This window comes from Panthera pardus, unplaced genomic scaffold, assembly GCF_024362965.1.
Source record: "Panthera pardus isolate Hobbes unplaced genomic scaffold, ASM2436296v1 HiC_scaffold_8, whole genome shotgun sequence".
Lineage (NCBI taxonomy): Eukaryota > Metazoa > Chordata > Mammalia > Carnivora > Felidae > Panthera > Panthera pardus.
Window position 1 is genome coordinate 20,879,231 of NW_026527013.1, and position 23,045 is coordinate 20,902,275.

Consider the following 23,045-nt stretch of genomic DNA (forward strand, 5'->3'; position numbering starts at 1 on the left):
CAGCTACATCACAGCTTCTAAAGCAGCTGCTGAAGACGACCCCGGTGCCTTCATACCCACTATTCAGGCCTGGGAGGGGACATCAGCGGGGATAAGATAACCGCGGCCTGCCAAATCAGAACAGCCACAAACAGAAAGGCAAATTCTAAAACCAACCCCTCATCCTGGCACTGTGAGGCTGCAAGAGCAATAAACACATCCACCGCAAAATGGCCTTCAGCAGAACCCACAGAGGAACATGGAGCCCCTCAGACACCAGCCCAGCTGATAAGCTCATATGCCTGGGGAATGTGGGTACGTGTTCCCGAGCACACTTGGGGGAGACAGCCAGGGCTTTACATAACATGGCAATTTATGTCTGAACACTCTTTAAGCACCAGAACTCCAGGAGCCAGCCTGCAGAGGGGCTGATGATGTCTGGGGACGGGGAGGTCAGTGTCCTCAGTGCTTACTTAGATTTGGGGCATGGAAAACAAAAGAATACAGCCATAGATGACCCCAGCAGGAACTGAACAGGTGCAGAGTGTGACTATCACCACCCACATGTAGAGGGGCACACACATGTGCAGAGGGATGTGGACAGAAGCTCCTGGTAGGGCCCTCCTATACAGTCTTATGGGTAGGACAGAAATAAGGGAATTTTTACTCTGCATACTTCCAGAATAATTTTTTAACCATCAGTATATAGTCACTGTGATTACACAACTGGGTGAATGATAAAAAGCAAATCCTTCCCGAGGTAACTGGGTGGCTCAGTCATTAAGCATCCGACTCTTGATTTCAGCTCAGGTTGTGATCTCACGGTTCATGGGTTCGAGTCCCACGTCAGGTCCCTCGCTGACAGTGCAGAGCCTGCTTGGGATTCTCTCCCTCTCTCTCTGCCCCTCCCCCACTCACATGTGCTGTCTCTCTCAAATTAAATAAACTTAAAAAAAAACAAAAAAAAAAACCAAACACCTGTGTGTAGTGGGGGCACCTGAGTGGCTCAGTCAGTTAAGCATTTGACTTCAGCCCAGGTCATGATCTCACGGTTCGTGGTTTTGACCCCCACATCAGGCTCTGGGCTGACAGCTCAGAGCCTGGAACCTGTTTCAGATTCTGTGTCTCCCTCTCCCTCTCCCTCTCCCTCTCCCTCTCCCTCTCCCTCTCCCTCACTCTCACCCTCTCCCTGTCCCTCCCCCACATGTGTTCTCCCTCTCTCTCTCAAAAATAGATAAATAAACATCAAAACACAAAACAAATCCTTCTCTCCCCTCAATAGAGAGTCCTGTCCAGGGAGGCGGAGCCCAGGCCTAGCCTGGCATCGCCCGGACAGCACTTCAGGCTGTGAGTCTACAGGCTAAGAGCTAGTGCCCTGCACTCCTGAGGGGCCAGCTATGCTCACCAGATTGCTGGCTCACATTGGCGGAGAAGTGAGGGACGAGGAGGGCCAAAACACTGGGAGATGCTCCCAGGGGAGCCCCGCCACCCTAAGCCCTCAGTCCCACAGCAGAACAGCTGCCTATGCCCCATCTTCCCTCAGGCTTCAAATGCTACTCCTGGCATGTCTGCCTCCCTGAGCCTGGAGAAGGGCACTCTATTCTCGTTTCTGCAGCCCTTGGCAGCCTGTACTGGAAAGAACGCCACCCCACCCCACCTGAGACAAAGCTGGCAGAGGAACAGCCAGGGTCAGGAGGGTGGATCGGGGGAGGGTGAGCTCAGGGAGCCCAGGGCTTCCCAGCACCACCAGGCTGGCGGGGTCAGGATGTGGATGCCATGCCAGGGCCTCCCACCTGGGCAAGTCCACCCCAGGGAAGGCAATCTCCTCCAGAGGAAGGGCACCAAAAGCTCTGCTCCAGTATAAATGGCAGGAATATCAAAGACCTCCTAGCTGGGGTGGAAACATCTGGAACCATTTACTCCAGAAAAGGGCTCAGACTGGAGGTGAGGATGTACCAGACGCCAGGACCTACTGCCTTTCCCTCCTTGTTCTCCTGCCTTGCCCACCAGCCCCACCAGCCTGGGGCAGCCTCTCTGGCTCTACAGAGGTGGGACAGCCATTCTAGGGAGGCCCTGTCCTAAGAATCATCCCTGCGTGACAGTCCCCCAGGTAGGCTCCCACCATAAAGTCCTGAGCAGTGACTGTGCAGGAATAATCCACTTTTCATCAACTTGCTTCCATGGCAGTTATCAGTGTTAACTGATGGCGGGTTGCCATTTGGGCACAGCTGTGGGCTCCTGGCAAAAGAGAGACTCCAACTCAAGGTCAGAGGTACACCAACATCAAGATTCTACAGGCCACCAGGAACCCAGAGAGGGTGGGATCGAGGCCACTGCAGACCCTGCCCTGGGAACTGGCCACAGCTTGCGGGCAGCACATGGCCTGAGGAGAGTCCCAGGTACCCACAAGCCACTCTGCCCACACAGCTCTGTTGTACAAGCCTTCGGCAAATCTGGCCTACTGCCCAGTGGGCTCCAAACTGACCGAGGAGCCCAGAGTGACCCCCAGGTACCCAAGTAGGAGGTACCTTCCTAAAGCAGGCCACACCAGACCGAGTCCCACCCCACTCTCATCACAAAGGGCTCAGCTTAACTTCACCCGGGGTGACTTCTCATAACATGCAACTGGAACTACCCGTGACTTTGGGTTTATGAGGGGCTATGGATTCATACAATGAAGTTGCTCTGATACTAGCAGGGAAGGATGTTCAAAACCCTCCTCTTTGTGACTGTCACATAAATGCTCACTTAGGGATGGTGGGAAAGAGCCAATGAGTTGGCCAGATCAGGTGGGACAGTGCACTGCCTCCTGACCAACTGTTTCAGTCTCAAAAACCAAGCAAAGGGTACAGGCCTGCCCCACCAGCTGCATAGCTGCCTTAAAATCCTCCGTGACTGTAGCTGGGGTGGGACAGAGGGGTGTGTTAAGAACCAATGGAGGGGCTGCCTGGGTGGCTCAGTCGGTTAAGCAACCGACTTCGGCTCAGGTCACAATCTCACTGTTCGTGGGTTCAAGCCCTGCATCGGGCTCTGTGCTGACAGCTCAGAGCCTGGAGCCTGCTTCAGATTCTGTGTCTCCCTCTCTCTCTGCCCTCTCCCACTCCTGCTCTCCTTCTCTCAAAAAAAATTAATTAATTAAAAAAAAAAAAAAAAAAAAAGAACTGATGGACAGAGAACCTGGGACTCTGAGCTCTAATTGGAATTTCTGGAGAGGGCCAAGCCAAGGCTTCCCAGAGGCCTCAGGAAGTAAATGACTAGAATCAACACAGTGTAAGAATCCAGCAAGGGGTGGTGGACAGAACGTCAGACTCGGAGGCCTTGAACTGGGAGGCTCAGATTCCCAGCTTCCCAGCTGTGTGACCGTGGGCAAGCCTCAAACTCCCCATCTGTGAAATGGGGAGCAGCCCCTGACATCCACCCAGGAACTGCACGTGCCTGTAAACCGCAAACCACATTATGGGTTCCGGATGGGGGCTGCTGCTCAGATGTTTCAACAGCCTTGATGTGGGCTCAGAGCATATGGAGCCTAACCCACCTCCGTGGGGACTGGTGCTCCCAAGGCTCTAACAGCCCCACTGTCTCCTTGCTGAATTGGGAAACCAGAACTGCTCCCCACAGTGACAGGCCAGAGCCAAGAAATTCCTTGCCCGAGAAAAATGGTGCCAGCTACCTGCTGTTGCCTAAAGCGATTCCCAACAACCTAACACGGGACAGGAAGTGTCCTCCATAAAGCACAACCATGTGGCAGCTGGACACGGGCAGGCTAGGATTGCTGACCACACACTGCAGTAGCATGAATCGAAGTGTCTCAGAAAAGCCCGACAGCCTCATGTGCCCAAAGCCCACTCAGGAGTGCCTGGTTCTCACCCAGAGTCCCCAAGTGTCACAGTGTCCCTAAGAACTCTCCTCTGGGTTTCCCAGGGATCGGAGACAGAAAGTAGCTCAGGTGTCTGCTGTCAAAGGGTCAGAAGTCCTTCTTGGGGAATCAGCCTCCAAACAGATGCCCCTGCACCTCCAAGGGTCGGGGAGCAGCTGCTACTAAGGGGCTAGGGAGAGTCTCTCAGGTAGAGGTTCAGCCATGAAGCTCTTAAGGGGAGCCACCAGCCAGGAGCAGACCTAGCCAGGTCACTCTGGCAGCACAGAGGGTGAGGGGCATGTCCCCCAAGCAATGTGCTCGGATCCACCTGGCTCTTCTTGAGCCCCAGAGGGTGAGTCTAGAGGTAGTGGGAAGAGTTTGCGGCACCGTGAATACCCACCATGTACCATGCACCATGCACTGGGCAGGAAGCTGAGGAAACCCAGTTGTTGATGGGGTACTCCAAGCCACCCGAGGTCTCTGATCTATATCAGGGTGGCTTAGGAATGAGACACTGAGTAGCTCTATCACAGAGGAAAGAATAAGAACAAAAACTCACTGAAATCTCTCTGCAGAGCCTGTCAACCTCATGTGCCCCAGGTCCCCTCAGGACTTGGCTCCTGATGCTACCTGAGCCCTCCCACTACCTCCTCAGCCCTGCCAGTCACGGACTCCCACCCCCACCCACTGCCAAGCCTGCTCCCTCAAAAACCCCAGGGACCTCTCTCCAGCACCTGCCACCCCCCTCAACTGCTCTGCATCACTCCACCTCCTGACCACCCTCTTTGGGAGACTCTGCCCTCCTCCGTACCCCTGGTTCTGCCCCCCTCAGCCCTCCCATGATGGGAGAGGGGGCTCCCACCCCTCACACTGACTGCTTTGTGGACCTTTCCTTTCATGGCTCCTCAATCGCAGGGACCCAGGATATGGCCTGAGCCCTTCACAAGCCGCAGGAATGGCCCCCTACCCACAGCATCAACTTCTGACTCTACTCAATCTCCAAAACCCATCCCCTGGGCCTGACTCCTGCCCTACTTGGATGCCCAGCCCTCACCCAGACATACCGGCTTCCCACTCCCATAGGCTCTCAGCACTGCTGTCCTCTCAGACATACCTTCACTCTGCAAACCATGGGACAGTCCCACCACTGCCGCTGCATCTTTGGGACCATGATCCAGAGTACGGCATTCAAGGTCCTCCCCAATGGGTACTTGCTGGTGCATGCCACAAACACCAACCAGGCCCAGGCTCCTGATCCATCAGAGGTGAGGCTGGACCCTCCCAGGGTCACCTAGAGATCCTCTCCCTGCAGTGTCAAGACTTATGCAGTACAAAATAATAAGTAATAATAAAAGTCTTATGTGGTACAAACCATATTTCCAGCACTCTATTATAATTCTCATGTGGACTCCCCCAACAGATCTTCACAAACCCCATAAGGTACTATCACTACCCCCTTTACAGATCGGAAACAGCCCATGCTCCTAACCTTCCCATCTCTCCTGACCCCACACTCAGAGGCGCCTTTCTGCCCAGCACTCCTTTGCACCTGCCAAACTTTGCCTAGTCAACTTTGCACATGTGCCCAATCTCCAATCTAGGCCTGGCCGAGAAAAGAGAGAGGCCTCTAAACCTGAAGGAGGGGAAGGAGAGGCGTGGTCTCCAAGGACGGGGTAGACCCCATATCTGCTCTGTTCTAGAAGCTCTGTCTGAAATGGCATCTGTGACAAACCCCAGGGCTCACTGTAAAGAAAGGAACCAGTTATGCAGCTGGCCCCTGCCACCTGGTGGTGGTGTAGGGTAGCGCAGGCCTTGACTGCCGGCTCACCTTGCCCAGAGACCAGACAGACCCCAGGACCAAGACTTGGCAACAACAGCATCATCATCAACATAGTGCTTGTTTTCTGTTTTGTGCCAGGCACTCTCTGAGTTCTTCATGTGGACCAACTCATTACCCTCCCAACGCCACCTGTGAGAGAAGCCCTATCACTGTCCCAGGGTGATCAGAGGAGTCAAGTGACCTGTCCAACGTCACACAACTAGGAATGCTGAGGCTGGCTGCAGAGCCCACCCTCCACCATGTGCTTCTTAAGACCAGGAGCCTCTCTCCCTTCTTAGGAGGTCTGTTTCCCTTGGTTACCTCAAGAAAGTGCTGTCCTCACAGTCTGAGAATCAGCTAGGAAGGGCTTAAAGCAGAGCTCTGAACCCCAAGCCCGACACCTTTGTCCAGATGCGTCCTTCCCGTCTTCAGGTGTGAATTCTCGAAGTGGCCCATGGACTTTAAACTCAGTCCCAAGTCAACAACCACAGTTTTTCAAACAACCCTAGCTCTGCCCCTCCCTGGTCTCGGCCCCAGGCCCCCAAGGTCCCCTCCATCTGCTCCTTGCACAGCCTCCAGTTCCTCCCGTGGCCCCTCACCAGCTTCCTTCCCTGGCTCCATCCCCACCACTGAGGTGACGCATGGCCATGCCCAGTCACACCTGCTCTCAAGACAGCTCCATACTCCAGTACCCTCAGCTCGCACCTCCTAATCACACCCAAGTCTGCTCCTGCCCCGCCCCCCAGCTGGAGCCTGACGCTGGAATTGGCCCACGTGGAATGCCTGCGGCTCTGCCTCCCGAGGGCTACAATTAGATCAGGGGACACAACTCCAGGGCTTGCGTCCTGGCCTCTAGCCTAAGTTGACCCTCCATATGGCTCATGGCTCCGTATCAGTGGAGGACATCATGAGGCCCAAAGTGGCCAAGGTCTCACAAACACTGACCTCTTTTGACAGACCTGCCCCCCTCACCTGAGTTAGCCCTGGAGGCCAGTAGCACGGGCAGCCCCTGAGAAGTGGCGCTTGAGCAGAGCCCTGGCCGGAGACCCACTGAGAGCTCCTCATCCGGCCCTGCAGTACGCATGAGACCCTGGCAGCTCGTGAGCAGGCACCAAAGGGCTTGGTGGATGCCAGGTAGTGCCATGATTCACCTCCTGGCCTACGTTAAAAAAACCGGCCTAGCCATAACACGGACTACTCGCCCCTGGAGATCCCAGCAGGCCTGGGACTTCTCCCCACTGACCAGGGCCATCCTCAGGCCCATTTAAGCACCACGGCAATGAGCCCAACACCTGGCCCCACATAGTCCCGCTCGTGGACACTCACGCTGATAGTGCTGCAAGAGCCGGTGCGTCCGCACGTCCCACACCTTCACTGTGTTGTCCATGCCGGCAGCAGCAATGCACGTGCCGCTGGGGTGGAAGTCCACATAGGTGACAAAGCTGGAAAGACAGGGGCCACCGCAGGCTATAGGAGGGCTGTCCTGGCTCAGAACAGACCTGAAAACGTCCAGCACTTTCCCTCCCGTGCATACCTGCTCAGGCTGTCCCCTCAACCCAGAACACCTCCCTTCTGCCCTGTTTCTTTACCAGGTGGCCAAGGAATAGCAAGGAGAGGGTGAGAACAGTGGCTAGCAATAACCAGAAGTAGCCTCACCAGGGAGCAAATCCCAGCATCCACTTCTAAATACAAGTAGAGAAAGTGTCTTCAGCCCAAAGGTCAGCTGATGGCTCAGGGGTTTTCAGAGTTAGAGCTGGTGCCCTCATCAAAGCAGGAGGCAGGGCAGGCCCTGCCAGCTAAGGCCCAGTCCCAAAGGGCCAACAGGGCCCCAGGGCCGCTGGTTCACCTATCTCCAAGAGACAGGCCAAGGGCCCTCAATATACCGACACGTAACACCCAGAGTGGTATCGTGGCCAGCTCTCAGGAGGAGCCTGTCCTTGGGGCTCCCAGCCTAACTGAGGAGGCAGAAGCTGGGGTTCACTGAGGAGCCCAGAGCAGGTGAGTCCCTTTCCTAGTGATGTGGCACAAAACGAATAGCCTCCAAGAACTTACAAGAACCTGACAAGCTTTTTCCTTTATAAAACCATCACCATAGGTGACATACTAACATGATTTAGGAGGGTCCAGGCTCACCTGCTTTCAGACAGACATGGCACAATTAGACAACTGGAGAATGAAGGGAAAAAAGAGGCCCCAAGAATTATAGGCCTTGAAGTTAAACACTCCTGTTATCTGCGGGGATGGGAGTGAGGCTGAACCTCCCATTCACATAGGAAAAACTTCAGAGATAGAGAGCAGCAGAGACGTGGTTCCACACGAGGCCACTGGGGCCCCTCACGACTAGGTCCTGCAGGTGGTGGACAGGGTCTGGTGACTTACCCGCCATGCTCACAGTAAGAGTGGACACACTCCCGGCTGGTCTTGTCCCACAGCTTGACAGTCTTGTCATCACTGGCAGACACAATGAGCCGCCCGTCGGGAGAGAACCTGAACCAGGCAGGGCACAAGTCACACCACTGTCATGGGTGCTGCACAACTATCCTCCACAGCCACCTCTCTGCACTGCCCACCCCCTGATCCCAGAACCAGCCAAAGCCACACACCCTGCTCTGACCCTGAGTGATCCCAGCCAAGTGGCTTTCCCTCTGTGAGATGGGTAAGAATGGCGCCCACCTCATGGGAAGCAGGGAGCAGCGTTGCGTGCGCAAGCCCCCAGCACTGCACGTGGCATACGACACCGCGTGGGGTGACCCCTGATGCTAGCAGCATGAAGGTGGTCCAAAGCCCACCATCAGCCCCGTTATCCTGTTCCCAGGCCCCCCAAAACTACATACTGCCCCCCCGCCACACAAAAGGGAGAGCCGGCCTCCAGACCAGCCCCCTCAGAAGCCTGGATCCCCAACTGGCAGCTCAAGCAAAATCAACTTCTGAGAAGCAGACTCAGGGTCAAACCCTAGCTCTGCCATTAACCCCACCAGATACTGCACTCTTCCGAGCCTCAGCATCCTCACCGGCATAATGGGAACGACACCATTTAGCCTGCAGGGCTGCCATGAAGAGTGAAGAGAAAACGTATAGAGGCAGCAGTGACATCATCCTGTTGTTGCCAGTGCTCATAAACAGCCCCTTCTGACTTGCTTTGGGCCTCATCAGCACAGTTGTCGGGGCGGCCAATCACGACTGGCAAAGGACCAACGCACTTGTCACCTCTGAGCTTAAAGCTTCTCAATAATTTACAGTGTAACAACGTCTTTGTTCCCACTTCACAGATGAAGAAGCGGAGATGCAGGAATAGAAAAGAGTAGTGAAAGTGTTTGGCCAAGGTCATGATACTGGCACCTGGCAGCGTCTCTACCTCTCAAGCTCCAGGTCTCGACAGGACAATGCTCACCTGGCACAGCGGACCCAGTTGATGTGCTGGCTTAGGGAGAACAGGAATTTCTGGCGATGAGTCGACCACACCTTAACTGTCTTGTCATCGGAGGCTGTCACGAAAGACTGGCCATCACTGCAGAAGTGGACACTCCTCACTGTGGCCGTGTGTGCCCGAAACACAGTGGACTCGCCTTTGCTGCAGGGGTGGGTACTCCAACTCAGGAAACCCGTAACAGTGACACGAGGGCCCATGAGCACATCAAAGCTCTCCCCACCCCTCGGGAGCCCCTCCAAGTTGACACAGGCCTGCGTACCCGTGCCCCACATGTTGCCCATGTGTGAACAGCACCAAGATGGGACCCCTTCCAGGATGGCTGGGGTAAGCCCAGAATCCCTCTCCCAACACCAAGGGGAGGGGCCCAGCTGGAGCTCCAGCTTCTGATGGCACCTCTTCAGAAGCAGAGCAGATGTCCCACTACAATAAGTCCAGAGCCAGGATGGGGACCTGAGTGTGGATAGCTCTGGCACCAGGGCCCCAAGCTCAGATGAGCCCTTCAACGTCTATAACTCACACATTGGGTATCCAGATCCGGACAGTTTTGTCTCGGGAGCCTGAGGCAAGAAGGTGTCCCGAAGGGGAGAAGTTCACACAGGTGACAGCATCCTTGTGGCCCGCAAAGCGGTAGGCGCGTGACTGGGGCTTCATGTGCCAGATCATGAGGCATGAGTCCATGGAGCCGCTGGCTGAGAAAGCAGGGACGCTGTGACCCTCAGGTCCAGTGGGCCTTGAGCCTCCAGCAAGACAAAGAGGTAAGGGGGCAGGGGACAGGCCACACTTCCAGTGACCACTGACCTGGTGTTTGGAGAATCTACTGGTCGTCAGCTCCCCAAGCAGCAGGACCACATGGGAGCCAGACCAAGAGATGCTCTTCACATGCCAGCCCTGTGCTGCAACCCATGGCCTCTGAGAAAACTTATCCTCCACAGGGCCCCCGCACAGTCACACCCTAAGGGCTCTAGAGAGCAAGTCCTCCCAACACAGGGCAGCCGGTCCAATCCAATTGGGCCTTTTACCATTGAGAGTGCCCACATCAATCAGAAGCCTGGCGACCCCCAAGACAGGTCAAATAACTTCAGTTTGCTCTTAATCTACACTGATCACAAGGCCAACAGCCTCTGACAGGGGACCTTGACCATAGGATGAAGGGAGAGCCTTGTCCACAGAAACAAGAAAGCTGCAGCCATGACAGCTGTGTATGAATCCCCAAGCGGCCAAAGAGCAGGGGTACTCAGCTGGTGTGCAAGGGCAGTGGTAGAAGAGGCGTACCCGGCTCTACTCCACACCCTTCTCCTGGATGCTCCCATAATACTATGGACAACAGAATGGAGGACCCAAGGAAAAGAAGGCACTGTTTAGGGCCATTCCGTAAGCCAGACCCAAAAGGTGGCTGGGATATATGCAGTGAAAAGCCCAGAAGCTGGTCCCACCCTCAAAGCCTATGTGACCTTGGCAAGGCCCCCAACCTCTGCCATGTAGAATGAAGCTCACAAAGCCCCCAGCACCCAGACAGCTGACTAGCTGAAGCAAGATGCAGGTCTAGACAAAGCACCTGGGTGCTCACTGTGCCCTACCTCCCCCACACCACACCTCCCAGGTAGAAAATCAGCCTTCTCAGCTCATAAGCTAGGGCCTAGGAAAAGACGCCTCCTCTTACCCAGCTGCTTCGTGTTGAGACTGAAGTCCACACAAGTAACTGCATCTCGGTGGCCCTTAAAATGCCTCTCCAGCGAGGGGTCCTCCTGTGGGAGAGCCAGGGTCAAATGAGTGAAAATGTGGAGGAGGACGGGGCTTGACCCCAGGGCCAAGACTCTTCCTATAATAGGAAGAGTTTAAAAAATGATCAAGGCATGGTCTTGGATATAGAAAATCCTAGGGAATCCATTAAAAAAAACTAAGCCAGTTAAGTAAGGTTGCAGGATACAAACACGAGTAACATACAAATATCGATCCTATACACCAGCAATGAACAATCTGAAAAATGATGGCAATTCTATTTATGACACGTAAGAAAGAATACTTCGAAATAATTTAAAAAGAGAAGTGCCTGACTGGCTCAGTCAGTACAGCATATGACTCTTGATCTCAGGGCTATAAGTTTGGGATCCATGTTGGATGGAGAGATTAATTTAAAAAAAAATCTAGAAATAAAGGGGGGAGAGGAAAGAGGGAGGAAAGAGAAAGAAAGAAAGAAAGAAAGAAAGAAAGAAAGAAAGAAAGAAAGAAAGAAAATTAACTTAACAAGAGAAATAAAGGCTTACACAGTAAAAACTGTAAAACTTCATTGAAAGAAATTTTAAAAGACCGAGATGAATGCAAAAATATCCATGGTCACAGTTTGAAAAACAATTTTGTTAAAATGCAATACTTCCCAAACTGATCTACAGATACAACACAGTCCCTATCAAAATCTCGGGTGCCACTTTTTGCAGAAATTGACAAGCTGATCTTAAAATTCATACGAAAATGTGAGACAGCCAGAACAGACAAAATAATCTTAACCAAAAAATGGAAAAAGTCACTATGGAAAAAAACTTTGCGGGGCGCCTGAGTGGCTCAATCGATTAAGCGTCTAAATTCAGCTCAGATCTTGCAGTTCGTGAGCTTGAGCCTTGCGTCAGGCTCTGTGCTGACAGCTCGGAGCCAGCAACCTGCTTCAGATTCTCCCTCTCTCTCTGCCCATCCTCTGCTTGCACTGTCTCTCTCTCAAAAATAAAATAAACATTAAAAAAAAATTTTTTTTAAACAAAAAAATCTCACTGTTCCTCAAAAAGTTATCAAATTCTAGGTAAATACCCCAAAGAATTGAAAGTATGTTCACACAAAAACTTGTACACAAGTGTTCATAGTAATATTATCTATAATAGCCAAAACGTGTATAAACCTAAATGTCCATCAAGAGATGAATGGGTAAAAAGGGGCACCTTGGTGGCTCAGTTGGTTGGGCGTCTGACTTTGGCTCAGGTCATGATCTTACAGTTTATGAGTCTGAGCCCCCTGCGTTGGGTTCTGTGCTGACAGTGCAGAGCGTGATTGGGATTCTGTCTCCCTTTCTCTGCGCTGCCCCACTCATGCTCTCTCTCTCTCAAAAATAAATAAATGTTGGGGCACCTGGGTGGCTCAGTCAGTTAAGCCTCCGACTTTGGCTCAGGTCATGATCTCACAGTTCGTGAGTTCGAGCCCCATGTCGGCCTCTGTACTAACAGCTCAGAGTCTGGAGCCTGCTTTGGATTCTATGTCTCCCTCTGTCTCTGCCCCTCCTCCGCTTACACTCTGTCTCTCTCTCTCAAAAAGAAATAAACACTTAAAAAAAAAAAAAAAGAGAGAGATGAGTGGGTAAACAAAATGTGATCTCTCCATACAATGGAATATTACTCAGCAGTAAAAAGGAATGAAGAAACAGACATGCTACAACATGGATGGACCTGGAAAATGTTACGTGAAAAAAGCCAGATACAAAAGGCCACATTTTGTCTGATTCATTTATACGAAATGTCCAGAATAGGCAAATCTATAGAGAATGAAATTAGATTGGTGAGGAGAAGGGGAGTGACTGTTTAATGAGTACAGGCTTCCCTTTGGAGTGACAAAAATGTTCTGAAATTAGATAGTAATGATTATTGGACAACAATATGAATGTACTAAATACTAATGAATTTTACATCTTAAAAGGGTACATTTTATGGCATGTGAATAATATTCCAATAAGGCTATTTTTCTAAAAGAACCAAAGAGAGAAAATGGGGAGTCTTTCAGCAACCTGCATCTCAGGATTCAGATTCCGTACCCTCAGTCCCAATGTGAACCCAAAGGTCAGCCTGGACAGGCCCCAAGGGCCGCTTCCATCATCTCCACTCTGCCCAATGTCAAGAAAGCAGTAGTTTAGGTCACTGCTTAGGAAGACATGGAGATAATATTCCAGAGACTGTCCACTCAACAGCAGCTTCTTAGCATTTGAAGAATCACAGCCCTGCTGTGCAAACATCTCCTCCTACCCCAAATATCAGAAACCTCAAAAAAGCATTTCAGGCACACCAGGGAGGCCCACAAAACCTCCTCTTGGGGGGAAAAATGTCCTTGGGAAAGAGCAAGGCCACTGCCACCTCCACAGAGCTGTAACCAGAATAAAGGCCCTGTGCCCAGCTCCACCCCCAGCACACCTGCCAGAGTCCCCTTTTCAACATGAAAGGGAGTGGCAGCTGGGGGAGGGCCCCCAACAGAACAGCAACTGCCTCACCTGAACCTCTTGGGAGAACAAGGGTAAGATAATGCTCACCTCTAGGCTCAGTGGGAAGAAGCAAGTTCAGATCCACCTCTGACCAGAGGGCCCCTGAAACCTCCCAAAACCCTTCCCACCTCATCCCACCAGGCTCTGTGGTTCCTCATCTCCCCCAAAGGTGGCTTACATATGGAAGGAAGTGGGGAGGGACTTAAGGGAAGGGCACTAGGTTAGGGGTCAAAACGCCTGGATCCTATGCCTGGGCCCTCTGCTCAAGTCCCCACACGCCTAAGGGTGCCAATAGGCACCACCCAGTCTTCCTCTCAACCCAGCCCAAAGGCCAGAAAGAGGAGTTTTGGAGTGCTTCCCTCTGGAGGAACCTTAGACTCAGGGCGCCGGGCCCAGATCATGCTGCAGACCTGGGCTGCCCCTTCCGATAAAGGGGTACGCTAAACTGGCCCCTACCCAGCTATCCACTGCTCAGGATGGTGAGGCTGAGCCCAAGGGAGGCCCTGCGCTAACCCCAGGTTTGACCTCCAGTTGGAACATACCAGTACCAGTGTCTCCTCCGCTAGGATGCAAATCCTGGGAGCAGGGACTGGTTGGTCGGCTCCGGGAGCCCGCAAAGGGTCTGGCACGCAGAAGGTGCTCACTACGTGTCCCCACCCAGCGCCCCCTGCACAGACAGTAAACTGGGACCGGAGAGAACTGGCTCGGAACCCGGCTTCCCCCTCGAAGCCGTCGCCCCGGCCAGGCGCCCACAGTCCGGGCGGGGAAAGTAAGGCCGGGCAGACCCGCGGGCAAAAACTTACAGGGCAGGGCGCAGCCATGGCGGGCCCGGGGCGCCCAAGGCGCCGGACGAGGCAGCGTCGGCCGTTGCGGCAGGTTCAGTTTCCGCGCCCCCAACTGCCGCCAATAGCAACGCGGGTCGCGTTGCCACGCCCCGCCCACGACGATTAAAGGAGACGCAGCGCCTCTGCTTTTTGCCCCCGGCCGGAAGCAGCGCTGTGTGGATGGTTCCACAGTGTCAGCGCGCAGCGCCTACATGCCAGGCAGCCCACGAACGCCGCCGCCAAGGGCCTCTGTCCACCGTCACTCATCCCCTGAGAAATTTAAAAACCCAGGATGAGGAGTTCTGTCCACCGGCCCTTAGCCCGGTTCCTGAGACGGTAAGCAGAGCCTTCTGGGAAATGCAGTTTCAAGACGGCCGCCGCCATGCGTCGGCCGGAAAGTGGAACTACTCTTCCCAATATACCTTGAGGGTGAGCCGGGATTCACCACCTGTAGCAAGTATCCCGGAAGCGGAGGACACGTGGGTCGTTGTAGCCTTGTCCTCTTAAAGGGTCCCGGAGGCCAGGTGTTCCCCCAATACCTTAAGATCCAATTAGTCGCCCCTCAGAGATTCTTTAAATGGTTCGCTCCTCTGAACATAAAACAGGTGTTGGTTTAGGGGCGCCTGGTTGGCTCAGTCTGTTAAGTGTCTGATTTTGTCTCAGACAGGATCCCACGGTTGGGTGGGTTCCAGCCCCACATCAGGCTCTGTGCTGTCAGCGGTGAGTCCACTTCAGATCCAATGTACCCCTCTCTCTGCCCTTCCCCGCTCACAATCTCTCCCTCTCTCAGGAATAAATATTAAGAAAAACAAACAAGTGTCAATTTAAAAGAACACCAGTCACTCTGAATCACATCCATACGTGAAGAAACCTAGATTCTATTGTTATTGCTACTTCCTTGTGTGACCTGTGACCTGAGGGAGGCGGGGGCGATGGGGGAGAGGAATACCTCTGCTCCAGGCCTCAATTTACCCATTTATAATAGGAGGGAATTCGTGATGCAGCCTGGCCCTCTCCGGACTCCTCAGACCTGAGAAGGGTTTATAAATTCCATCTCTAAAAGAAAAGGAGACATTTCTAGATATGTCTCCTGAGGCAAGAGAAACAAAAGCAGAATTAAACGTATTGAGATTATATCAAGTTAAAAACTTCCTACACAGCAAAGAATATAATCCACAAAGCTAACAGACAGCCTCCTGAATGGGAGGAGATATTTGTAAATGACATATCTGAAAAAAGGGTTAGTATCCAAAATATATAATGATTTATACAACTCAACACCAAAAATTTGAATAATCCAATTAAAAATGGGCAGCGGCGCCTGGGTGGCTCAGTCAGTTGAGCGACCAACTTAGGATCAGGTCATCATCTCATGGGTTCATGGGTTCAAGCCCCACATCCAGATTTGCGCTGACAGCATGGAGCCTGCTTTGGATTCTCTATCTCCCTCTCTCTCTCTGCCCCCTTTCCACTTGTGTGTGTGCTCACGCTGTCTCTCTCAAAAATAAACATTTAAGGGGCGCCTGGGTGGCTCAGTCGGTTAAGTGTCCGACTTCAGCTCAGGTCATGATCTCACAGTTCGTGGGTTCGAGGCCCACATCGGGCTCTGTGCTGACAGCTTAGAGCCTGGAGCCTGCTTCAGATTCTATGTCTCCCTCTCTTTCTGCTCCTCCCCCACTCATGGTCTGTCTCTCTCTCCTTCAAAAATAAATAAAAACATTAAAAACATTTAAAAATAAATAAATAAATAAATAAATAAATAAATAAATAGACATTTTTAAAAAGTGGGTGGAAGGGGGCACCCTGCTGGCTCAGTCGGTTAAGCATCCAACTTCGGCTCAGGTCATGATCTCACTGTTCATGAGTTCGAACCCCATGTCGGGCTATGTGCTGACAGCTCAGAGCCTGGAACATACTTTAGATTCTGTGTCTCCCTCTCTCTCTGCCCCTCCCCAACTTGTGCTCTGTCTCTCTCTCTCTCTCTCTCTCTCTCTCAAAAATAAATAAACATTAAAAAAATAATTTGGGGGCGCCTGGGTGGCTCAGTTGATTAAGTGTCCGACTTCAGCTGAGGTCATGATGTCACGAGTCCATGGGTTCACGCCCCACATCAGGCTCTGTGATGATGGCTCAGAGCCTGGAGCCTGCTTCAGATTCTGTGTTTCTGTCTCTCTCTGCCCCGCCCCCCCCCCCCTCTCTCTCTCTCTCAAAAATGAATAAATATTAAAAAAGATTTTTTTTTAAATGGGTGGAAGACATGGACAGTTCACCAAAGAAGACATACAGATGGCCAACAGACACATGAAAAGATGCTCAACATCACTCATCAATAGGGGAAATGCAAATTAAAGCCATAATGAGATACCACCTCATAACTGTCAGAATGGCTAAAATCAAAAACAAAAGAAACAACAAGTGTTGGCAAGGATGCGGAGAAAAAGAAACCCTCGAGCACTGTTGATGGGAATGCAGCCTGGTGCACTCACTGTGGAGAACAGAAGTTTCCTCAAAAAATTGAAAATAGAACTACCATATTTTTATTTACCTAAACAATACGAAAACACCTAATTTGAAAAGATATAGGCCTCTCCCCATGTTTAGTGCAGCATTATATACAATAGCCAAATTATGGAAGCAGCCCAAGTGTTCATCGGTAGATGAATGGATAAAGAGGTGCTGTATTTATACAATGGAATGTTGCTCTGCCATCAAAAAGAATGAAATCTTGCCATTTGCAGCAGTATGAATGGATTTAGAGAGTGTAATGCTAAGTGAAATAAGTCACAGAGAAAGACAAATACCATATGATTTCACTCATATGTGGAATTTAAGAAACCAAACAAAAGAACAAAGAAAAAAACCCCCACAAACTGGTGGTTACCAGAGAGGAGGTGGGTAGGGGGATGGGTGAAACACGTAAAGAGATACACTTACCACGATGAGCACTGAATAATGTACAGAATTGTTGAATCACTATATCATACACCTGAAACTAATATAACACTATGTTAACTACACTAGAATTAAAATAAAAAATAAAATTAAAAAATAAAAGAGAAGGAGACTTTCTAGGGGCCTGGCCACTAGAGGCCATCCCTGTTCACTTTATGCTGTCGGAAAGTCCAGGCTGTCCTTGTCTAGACCTTCAGCCCTGCTCCGGGCATCTTCCCAACCTGGAACTGACCTGGACCGGATGTTTTGCAATATTCAGGAACCTTCTGTCACCTCCCCGGGACAGGCCGGTTTGGCCAGACTCCAACACTGATTAGGATCTGGCCAGGCCCTGAGGTTTCTTACTACATCCTGAGACCTAAGGTGGTGTCTACGTGGACCTTCAAACCAGAACATATTCAGAAAAAGGCACATGTAGATAGCTGGCATGGAGAGGAGTGGATCTCTCCTTTGGACCTGAAAAGTCTGGGGCCATAAAGAAGAAACGGAGATACATTTAATCTCATTTTCAAGGTGATTTGGCATAGGTTTCTTTACATTACAAATGTTCAGGTTCATTTAACTTAGTTATCAAAATTCTCCTTAAAACAACATTTACTGTGGGGTGCCTGGGTGGCTCAGTCAGTTAAGCATCCGACTTCAGCTCAGGTCATATCTCATAGTTCATAGGTTCGAGCCCTACATCAGGCTCTCTACTGTCAGCGCAAAAGCCGCTTCAGATCCTCTGTGTCTCTTTCTGCCTCAGCCATGCACATGGTACACACACTCTCTCTCAAAAATAAACATTTTTAAAAATTCAAGTATTGTATCATTCATATGCCCAGAAGTTGTTCAACACTGTTCAAATGATGATTTTCAAGTCTTCCCACCAACTTCACCTTATTCAGCTATTCTATTGCCTGCTATGCAAACACTTAAGGTGAAAAAATTAAGGAAAAAAATTAAATACAGAAAAATCTATCCATTAAATGCAGAGTTCTTTTATTGTTGTTGTTGGTAGTGTTTTTTGGTTTTGTTTTGTTGTTTTGTTTGTATAATTTTAGCTATGGAACACCCTTGGTCTATAGAAGCTCACAGTCTACAAAACTGAATTTAGAGAAACCCTTTTGTAAAATGATTTTCAAATGTCACGCTTCCTCAAAGTTAGAGGCACTCTAAGGTTTTACTCATCCTCCCTAGTCTTTCCAGATCCCACTATTTTCTATCCTTACCCATCAGAAGAGGAGCTGGGGGTGCCCCACCCACTCTGGCTCATTTAGTCTCCAAAAATTGCAACACCACATTCCGCCAACGACATAGAGACAAGCCAGGATCCACCATTGGCACAACCTGCATAAACCAAGTTTGGTGCCTCCCCTGTTTGACTGAATAGCTCCCACCCTGTGCCACCTCCATCAGATTGGACTCCATTTCTATCTAAGTCCCTCATGCTGGGGGAGTCCCTCAAGTTGCTCAACGTTGGAGGAGCCAACATTGCTGGCCTCAATGTTGGGGGGCACCTCCATGTTGAGGGGGACTAGAAGAGAGCTTCTTTTTCAAGCCCCCTTGTGGCAAGAATGTTTCTATCCTGGTATAAAGCCCATGGGTAGGCACCCCTGCAAGAGACTGTCCCCCTGTCATCACTCCCAGACCCCCTGCCCAAAAGCCAACACCTCAGGGTGGGGCAGAGAAAGCAGGAGGAAAAGTAGGGATCACACCCACCTGCATAGTCCAGTCCAACCCATGCCTGGAAAGCCCCATCAGTTCTGTCACTCAGCCCTGCACTGTGGCCTGGCTTGAAACTGAGCATGGCAGCTCAGGGCTTGTCCCAGCGTCAGGCATATCTTGGGGTGAGCCCTGGCCCTGCCAACTTCATGCTGGGTGACCTACCAGGAGTTACACCATCTCTCTGAGCCTCCATGTCCTTGACTGTAAAATACTCGTAACATACCTGCCACAATGGGGGAGGAAGGATTCCGTGAGCTATTAATCAGTATCAGAGCTGGATACTGAGCTGCCACTTAATACATTTGACTTTTTACTGTGACCTCAACCACATCACATACCTCCTCTGTTCCCACAATCTCGCTGACACCTCTCTGCCTCTGCTCCTACCTCTCTCCCCTGACTGCCTCTGCTCCGGCCACATTAGTCTTCTTGCTGTTCCTTGAATAGGAATGTGCCAAGCGTTCTCCCATCTCAGGACTTTTGCATTGGCTATTGTCCCTGTGTCCACTTGGCTCAACCCATCACTCCTCTCAGGACTTTATTTGTATGTCACCTTCTCAGTGTGGCTTTCCCTGGCCACCCTACTTAAAATGCCAACCTGCCTTCCTTCTATTTTATTTTCCACAAGTGGCATTGCCATCTGGCACACTGGACTTGATGGTTTGTTATCTTCTCCCCTCTTAGAACATCAGCTCCAGGGGCGCCTGGGTGGCTCAGTTGGTTGGGCGACCGACTTCGGCTCAGGTCATGATCTCACAGTTTGTGAGTTCGAGCCCTGCGTTGGGCTCTGTGCTGACAGCTCACAGCCTGGAGCCTGCTTCAGATTCTGTGTCTCCTCCTTTCTCTGCCCCTCCCTTGCTCACGCTCTGTGTCTCTCTGTCTCTCAATAATAAATAAACGTTAAAAAAAAAAAAAAAAAAGAACATCAGTTCCAGGGAAAGGATGTGACTATATTCCTGCACCCAGCACAGGGCCCCAGAGAGAGTGGGGTCACAGTAAATATTTGCCAATTAAGTAAATGAATCGTGACAAGATTGCTCACAGAAGGTAATGAGGTCTGGGGGTGCCTGGGTGGCTCAGTCGGTTGAGCGTCCAACTTCGGCTCAGGTCATCTTCTCGTGGTCTGTGAGTTCGAGCCCCATGTCAGGCTCTGTGCTACTGACAGCTCAGGGCCTGGAGCCTGCTTTGGATTCTATGTCTCCCTCTCTCTTTGCCCCTCCCCCACTCATGCTCTGTCTCTCTCTGTCAAAAATAAATAAACATTAAAAAAATTAAAAAAAAGAAAAGGTAATGAGGTCTGTGAAGGGTGGGACTTGTTCTCAGCAGGTGAGAAGGGGAAGGGATTAGGGTAATTGGGGAACGCTTCTCTGTGGGGGCAGGAAAACCTGAACTTCAGAGCACAAAGAGGGCATAGGTAGACAGGAGAGAGGATGGGCACAATTCCAGTGCAGGGAACAGACTAGGCAAAAGTCTGGTGACAGGATTGAGGGTGGAGTATCTGGAGACCAGGGACAAAGTGGATGGCCTCAGAAGTAGGGCCAGATTATAAGGACACAAATGTTGACAAGAATCATGGGGAACAGTTTCAATGGGTCAGGGGACTAGCCACATGTCTGTCCCCTCCTTGGGCTGAGGTGAGCCAAAAGAGACCCCTCACAGATGAGGCTACGCTATCAGAACTGGGAGTGACCCCTGCAGGAGGACCTTCCCTCTGAAGTCTCATTGCAGTTCTGGGCCTCAGTCTTACCCCCTGTGGAAATGGCACACCCCTACAAGCCAAACTTCTCTAAATACAGGCCATACCCCAAAGCAGGAGGGGTTTAAGGGGCCACAAGCCTTCGTCCTCACTCAGGCCTACTCCTCCATTCAACAGCATTGGCCACTCTGGTAAGAAGCTCACACCCGTGGGGACACTGGGTGTCCCTCTAGGTGAGCGTTCACCTTGAGCCTGTCCTTCCACATTGCAAACAGTGAATGCATGACTAGAGCTGCTATGGCAATTCCTGGGGACAGTGATGTCAGTGGATCTGGGACCAGTTTCCAGGAGGTGTGAAGATACAGAGTCACTACGCCACACCATCCACTCAAGTCAGATGTGGACGCCTCTGTGTGCTGAGTCCTCCCATGAGCATGACCAACGCCCTCCCTCTCACAGCCCCAAGCAACCCCTTGGAAAATGCTGGCCCTCCCCTTCACATTGTCCAGGGAAAAGAGAAGGTCCCAGGGCAGCCCAGCTATGATAGAACAAACCCCAAAAAACTGAAGCCACCTGGCCTTGGCTTTGCACAGGTGGGCTGGGGGTGGGGTGCAAATGCCATCAAAGGTCTGAACTCAAACATGAGAACCTTCCTGGTAGATAATGCTGACAGGGCTTCAGAGCAGCAGTATTCAGCCCTGGCTGCCATTTAGAACCTTTGCAGGTGGGGCCAGGTACCAGTGTCTTACAAGATCCCCAGGTGAGGCCATTGGGCCCAAGCTGCTCTAAACCAGAGTGACCAAGAGAACTTTCCGTGATGATGGAAATGTTCTCTACATCTACGCTAATACAGTAGCCACTGGTTACATGTGACTATTGAACATTTGAAATGTGGCCACTGTGCCTAAAGAACTGGATTGTAAATTGTATTTAATTTTCATTAACTTCAATGTAACAGCCATATGTGCCCAGTGGCCACTGTATTGGACAGCACAGCCCCAGACTATGAATTGACTCTGTGGTCTTAGGCAAGTCACTGAGCATTTTGGACTTCAGTCTTCTGGTGAGGCCATGGGGAACATAGACCCAGTCCACAGTAGCCAAGGTAACTCTTTGTCCTGGTGCCCCACTGCCCAGCTGGAGGAGTGGGGGTGGTTGGAGTTCCCAGCACAACTCCAGAGATGTGGGGCAAGACGGGAAGATGCAGGCCACAGCCCCTTGGGCTCCATAGCAGGACTCTGCTGGCTGCCCCCAGAGCGTTTGGAGTGAGAAGCTGGGGTCAGGGGCCCAGAGTCAGAAGGCAATTGGATTTCCCCCCTCCAGGGAATCCTGAATTGCGGTGCAGTGAACTGGCCTCGAATAGGGTCAGCAATAAAATAACTGATAACTTTAATATACCAGAGTCACTGTACCCCAAATGCCACATGAAGTCTTAGCGCCAACCCCAGGAGTGATGCAGTATTTTGTCCATTTTACTGATGGAGAAACTGAGGTGCAGAATTAGTAAGTGGGGAGCCAGGATCAGAACCCAAGTCTGTGTGCCTGCACAGCCAGAACCTTTAATTCTAACACATATTGGAAAAACTAAGAACCCTTACATAGTTCAGGCCCCAGTGTAACTTAAAAGGGTCTTAAGACTTTAACCCCCAGGGGCGCCTGGGTGGCTCAGTCGGTTAAGCGGCCGACTTCGGCTCGGGTCATGATCTCGCAGTCCGTGAGTTCGAGCCCCGCGTCAGGCTCTGTGCTGACGGCTCAGAGCCTGGAGGCTGTTTCAGATTCTGTGTCTCCCTCTCTCTGACCCTCCCCCGTTCATGCTCTGTCTCTCTCTGTCTCAAAAATAAATAAATGTAAAAAAAAAAATTAAAAAAAAAAAAAGACTTTAACCCCCAACAAGCAGAGATGGGGGCCAAAAGAGTCCCGAGGTGACTGACCCCATGCTAGAAAGTCCTTTGTTGTCTCATATTTTATCTTAGTCAAGTCGGTTTGGCATCTACTTCTCTAATATCTTTTTAATATCAAATTAATGTTTTGATGATGGACCAGTTCACTCCAAGTCATGCTGATAGTCAGGAATATGCTCCAGTGTATCCTGTAGTTTCATGTCCCCTCTCCATCACCCATCATTGTGAGAAGCAGGACTGTAGAGGGGCACCTGGGGGGGGCTCCATCGGCTAAGCGTCTGACTTCAGCTCAGGTCATGATGTCATGGTTCATGAGTTCAAGCCCCACATTGGGCTCTGTGCTGCCAGCTCAGAGCCTGGAGCCTGCTTCAGATTCTGTGTCTCCCTGTCTCTCTGCCCAACCCCACTCACTCTCTGTCTCTGTCTCTGTCTCTCAAAAAAAAGAAATAAACATTTAAAAAATTAAATAATATTAAATTAAATTAAATTAAATTAAATTAAATTAAATTAAATTAGAAAAAAAAAGAAGCAGGACTGTAGAAGTCTCCCAGCTGGTCATCAAAGGGTGTGAGCTTGCTCAGAGGGCCTAGGGCACAGGGTTTCCAGAATCCAGGGTATAGTTGGTTTCAATGCTGATTTCCAGGCCAGCT

The 23,045-nt window shown here is 51.0% G+C and overlaps 1 protein-coding gene across 5 annotated transcripts in view; it reads right to left on the minus strand.

Annotated features, from left to right (window-relative positions):
- Positions 1-23,045, minus strand: part of POC1A (POC1 centriolar protein A) — a 93,511-nt gene that overhangs the window by 60,365 nt on the left and 10,101 nt on the right. The window contains exons 1-6 of one of the 5 annotated variants that reach the window (XM_019417063.2): positions 14,119-14,484; positions 10,745-10,829; positions 9,602-9,773; positions 9,046-9,225; positions 8,034-8,141; positions 6,981-7,096 (exon numbers count right to left, since the gene is read on the minus strand). In XM_019417063.2, coding sequence (XP_019272608.1) covers positions 6,981-7,096; positions 8,034-8,141; positions 9,046-9,225; positions 9,602-9,773; positions 10,745-10,829; positions 14,119-14,136 — 679 coding nt within the window. In that variant the 5' untranslated portion in view covers positions 14,137-14,484. Of the gene's footprint in view, positions 1-6,980; positions 7,097-8,033; positions 8,142-9,045; positions 9,226-9,601; positions 9,774-10,744; positions 10,830-13,857; positions 14,027-14,118; positions 14,485-23,045 lie in introns of those variants that run through there. The other 4 variants (XM_019417064.2, XM_019417065.2, XM_019417068.2 and 1 more) reach the window with 4 other exon arrangements.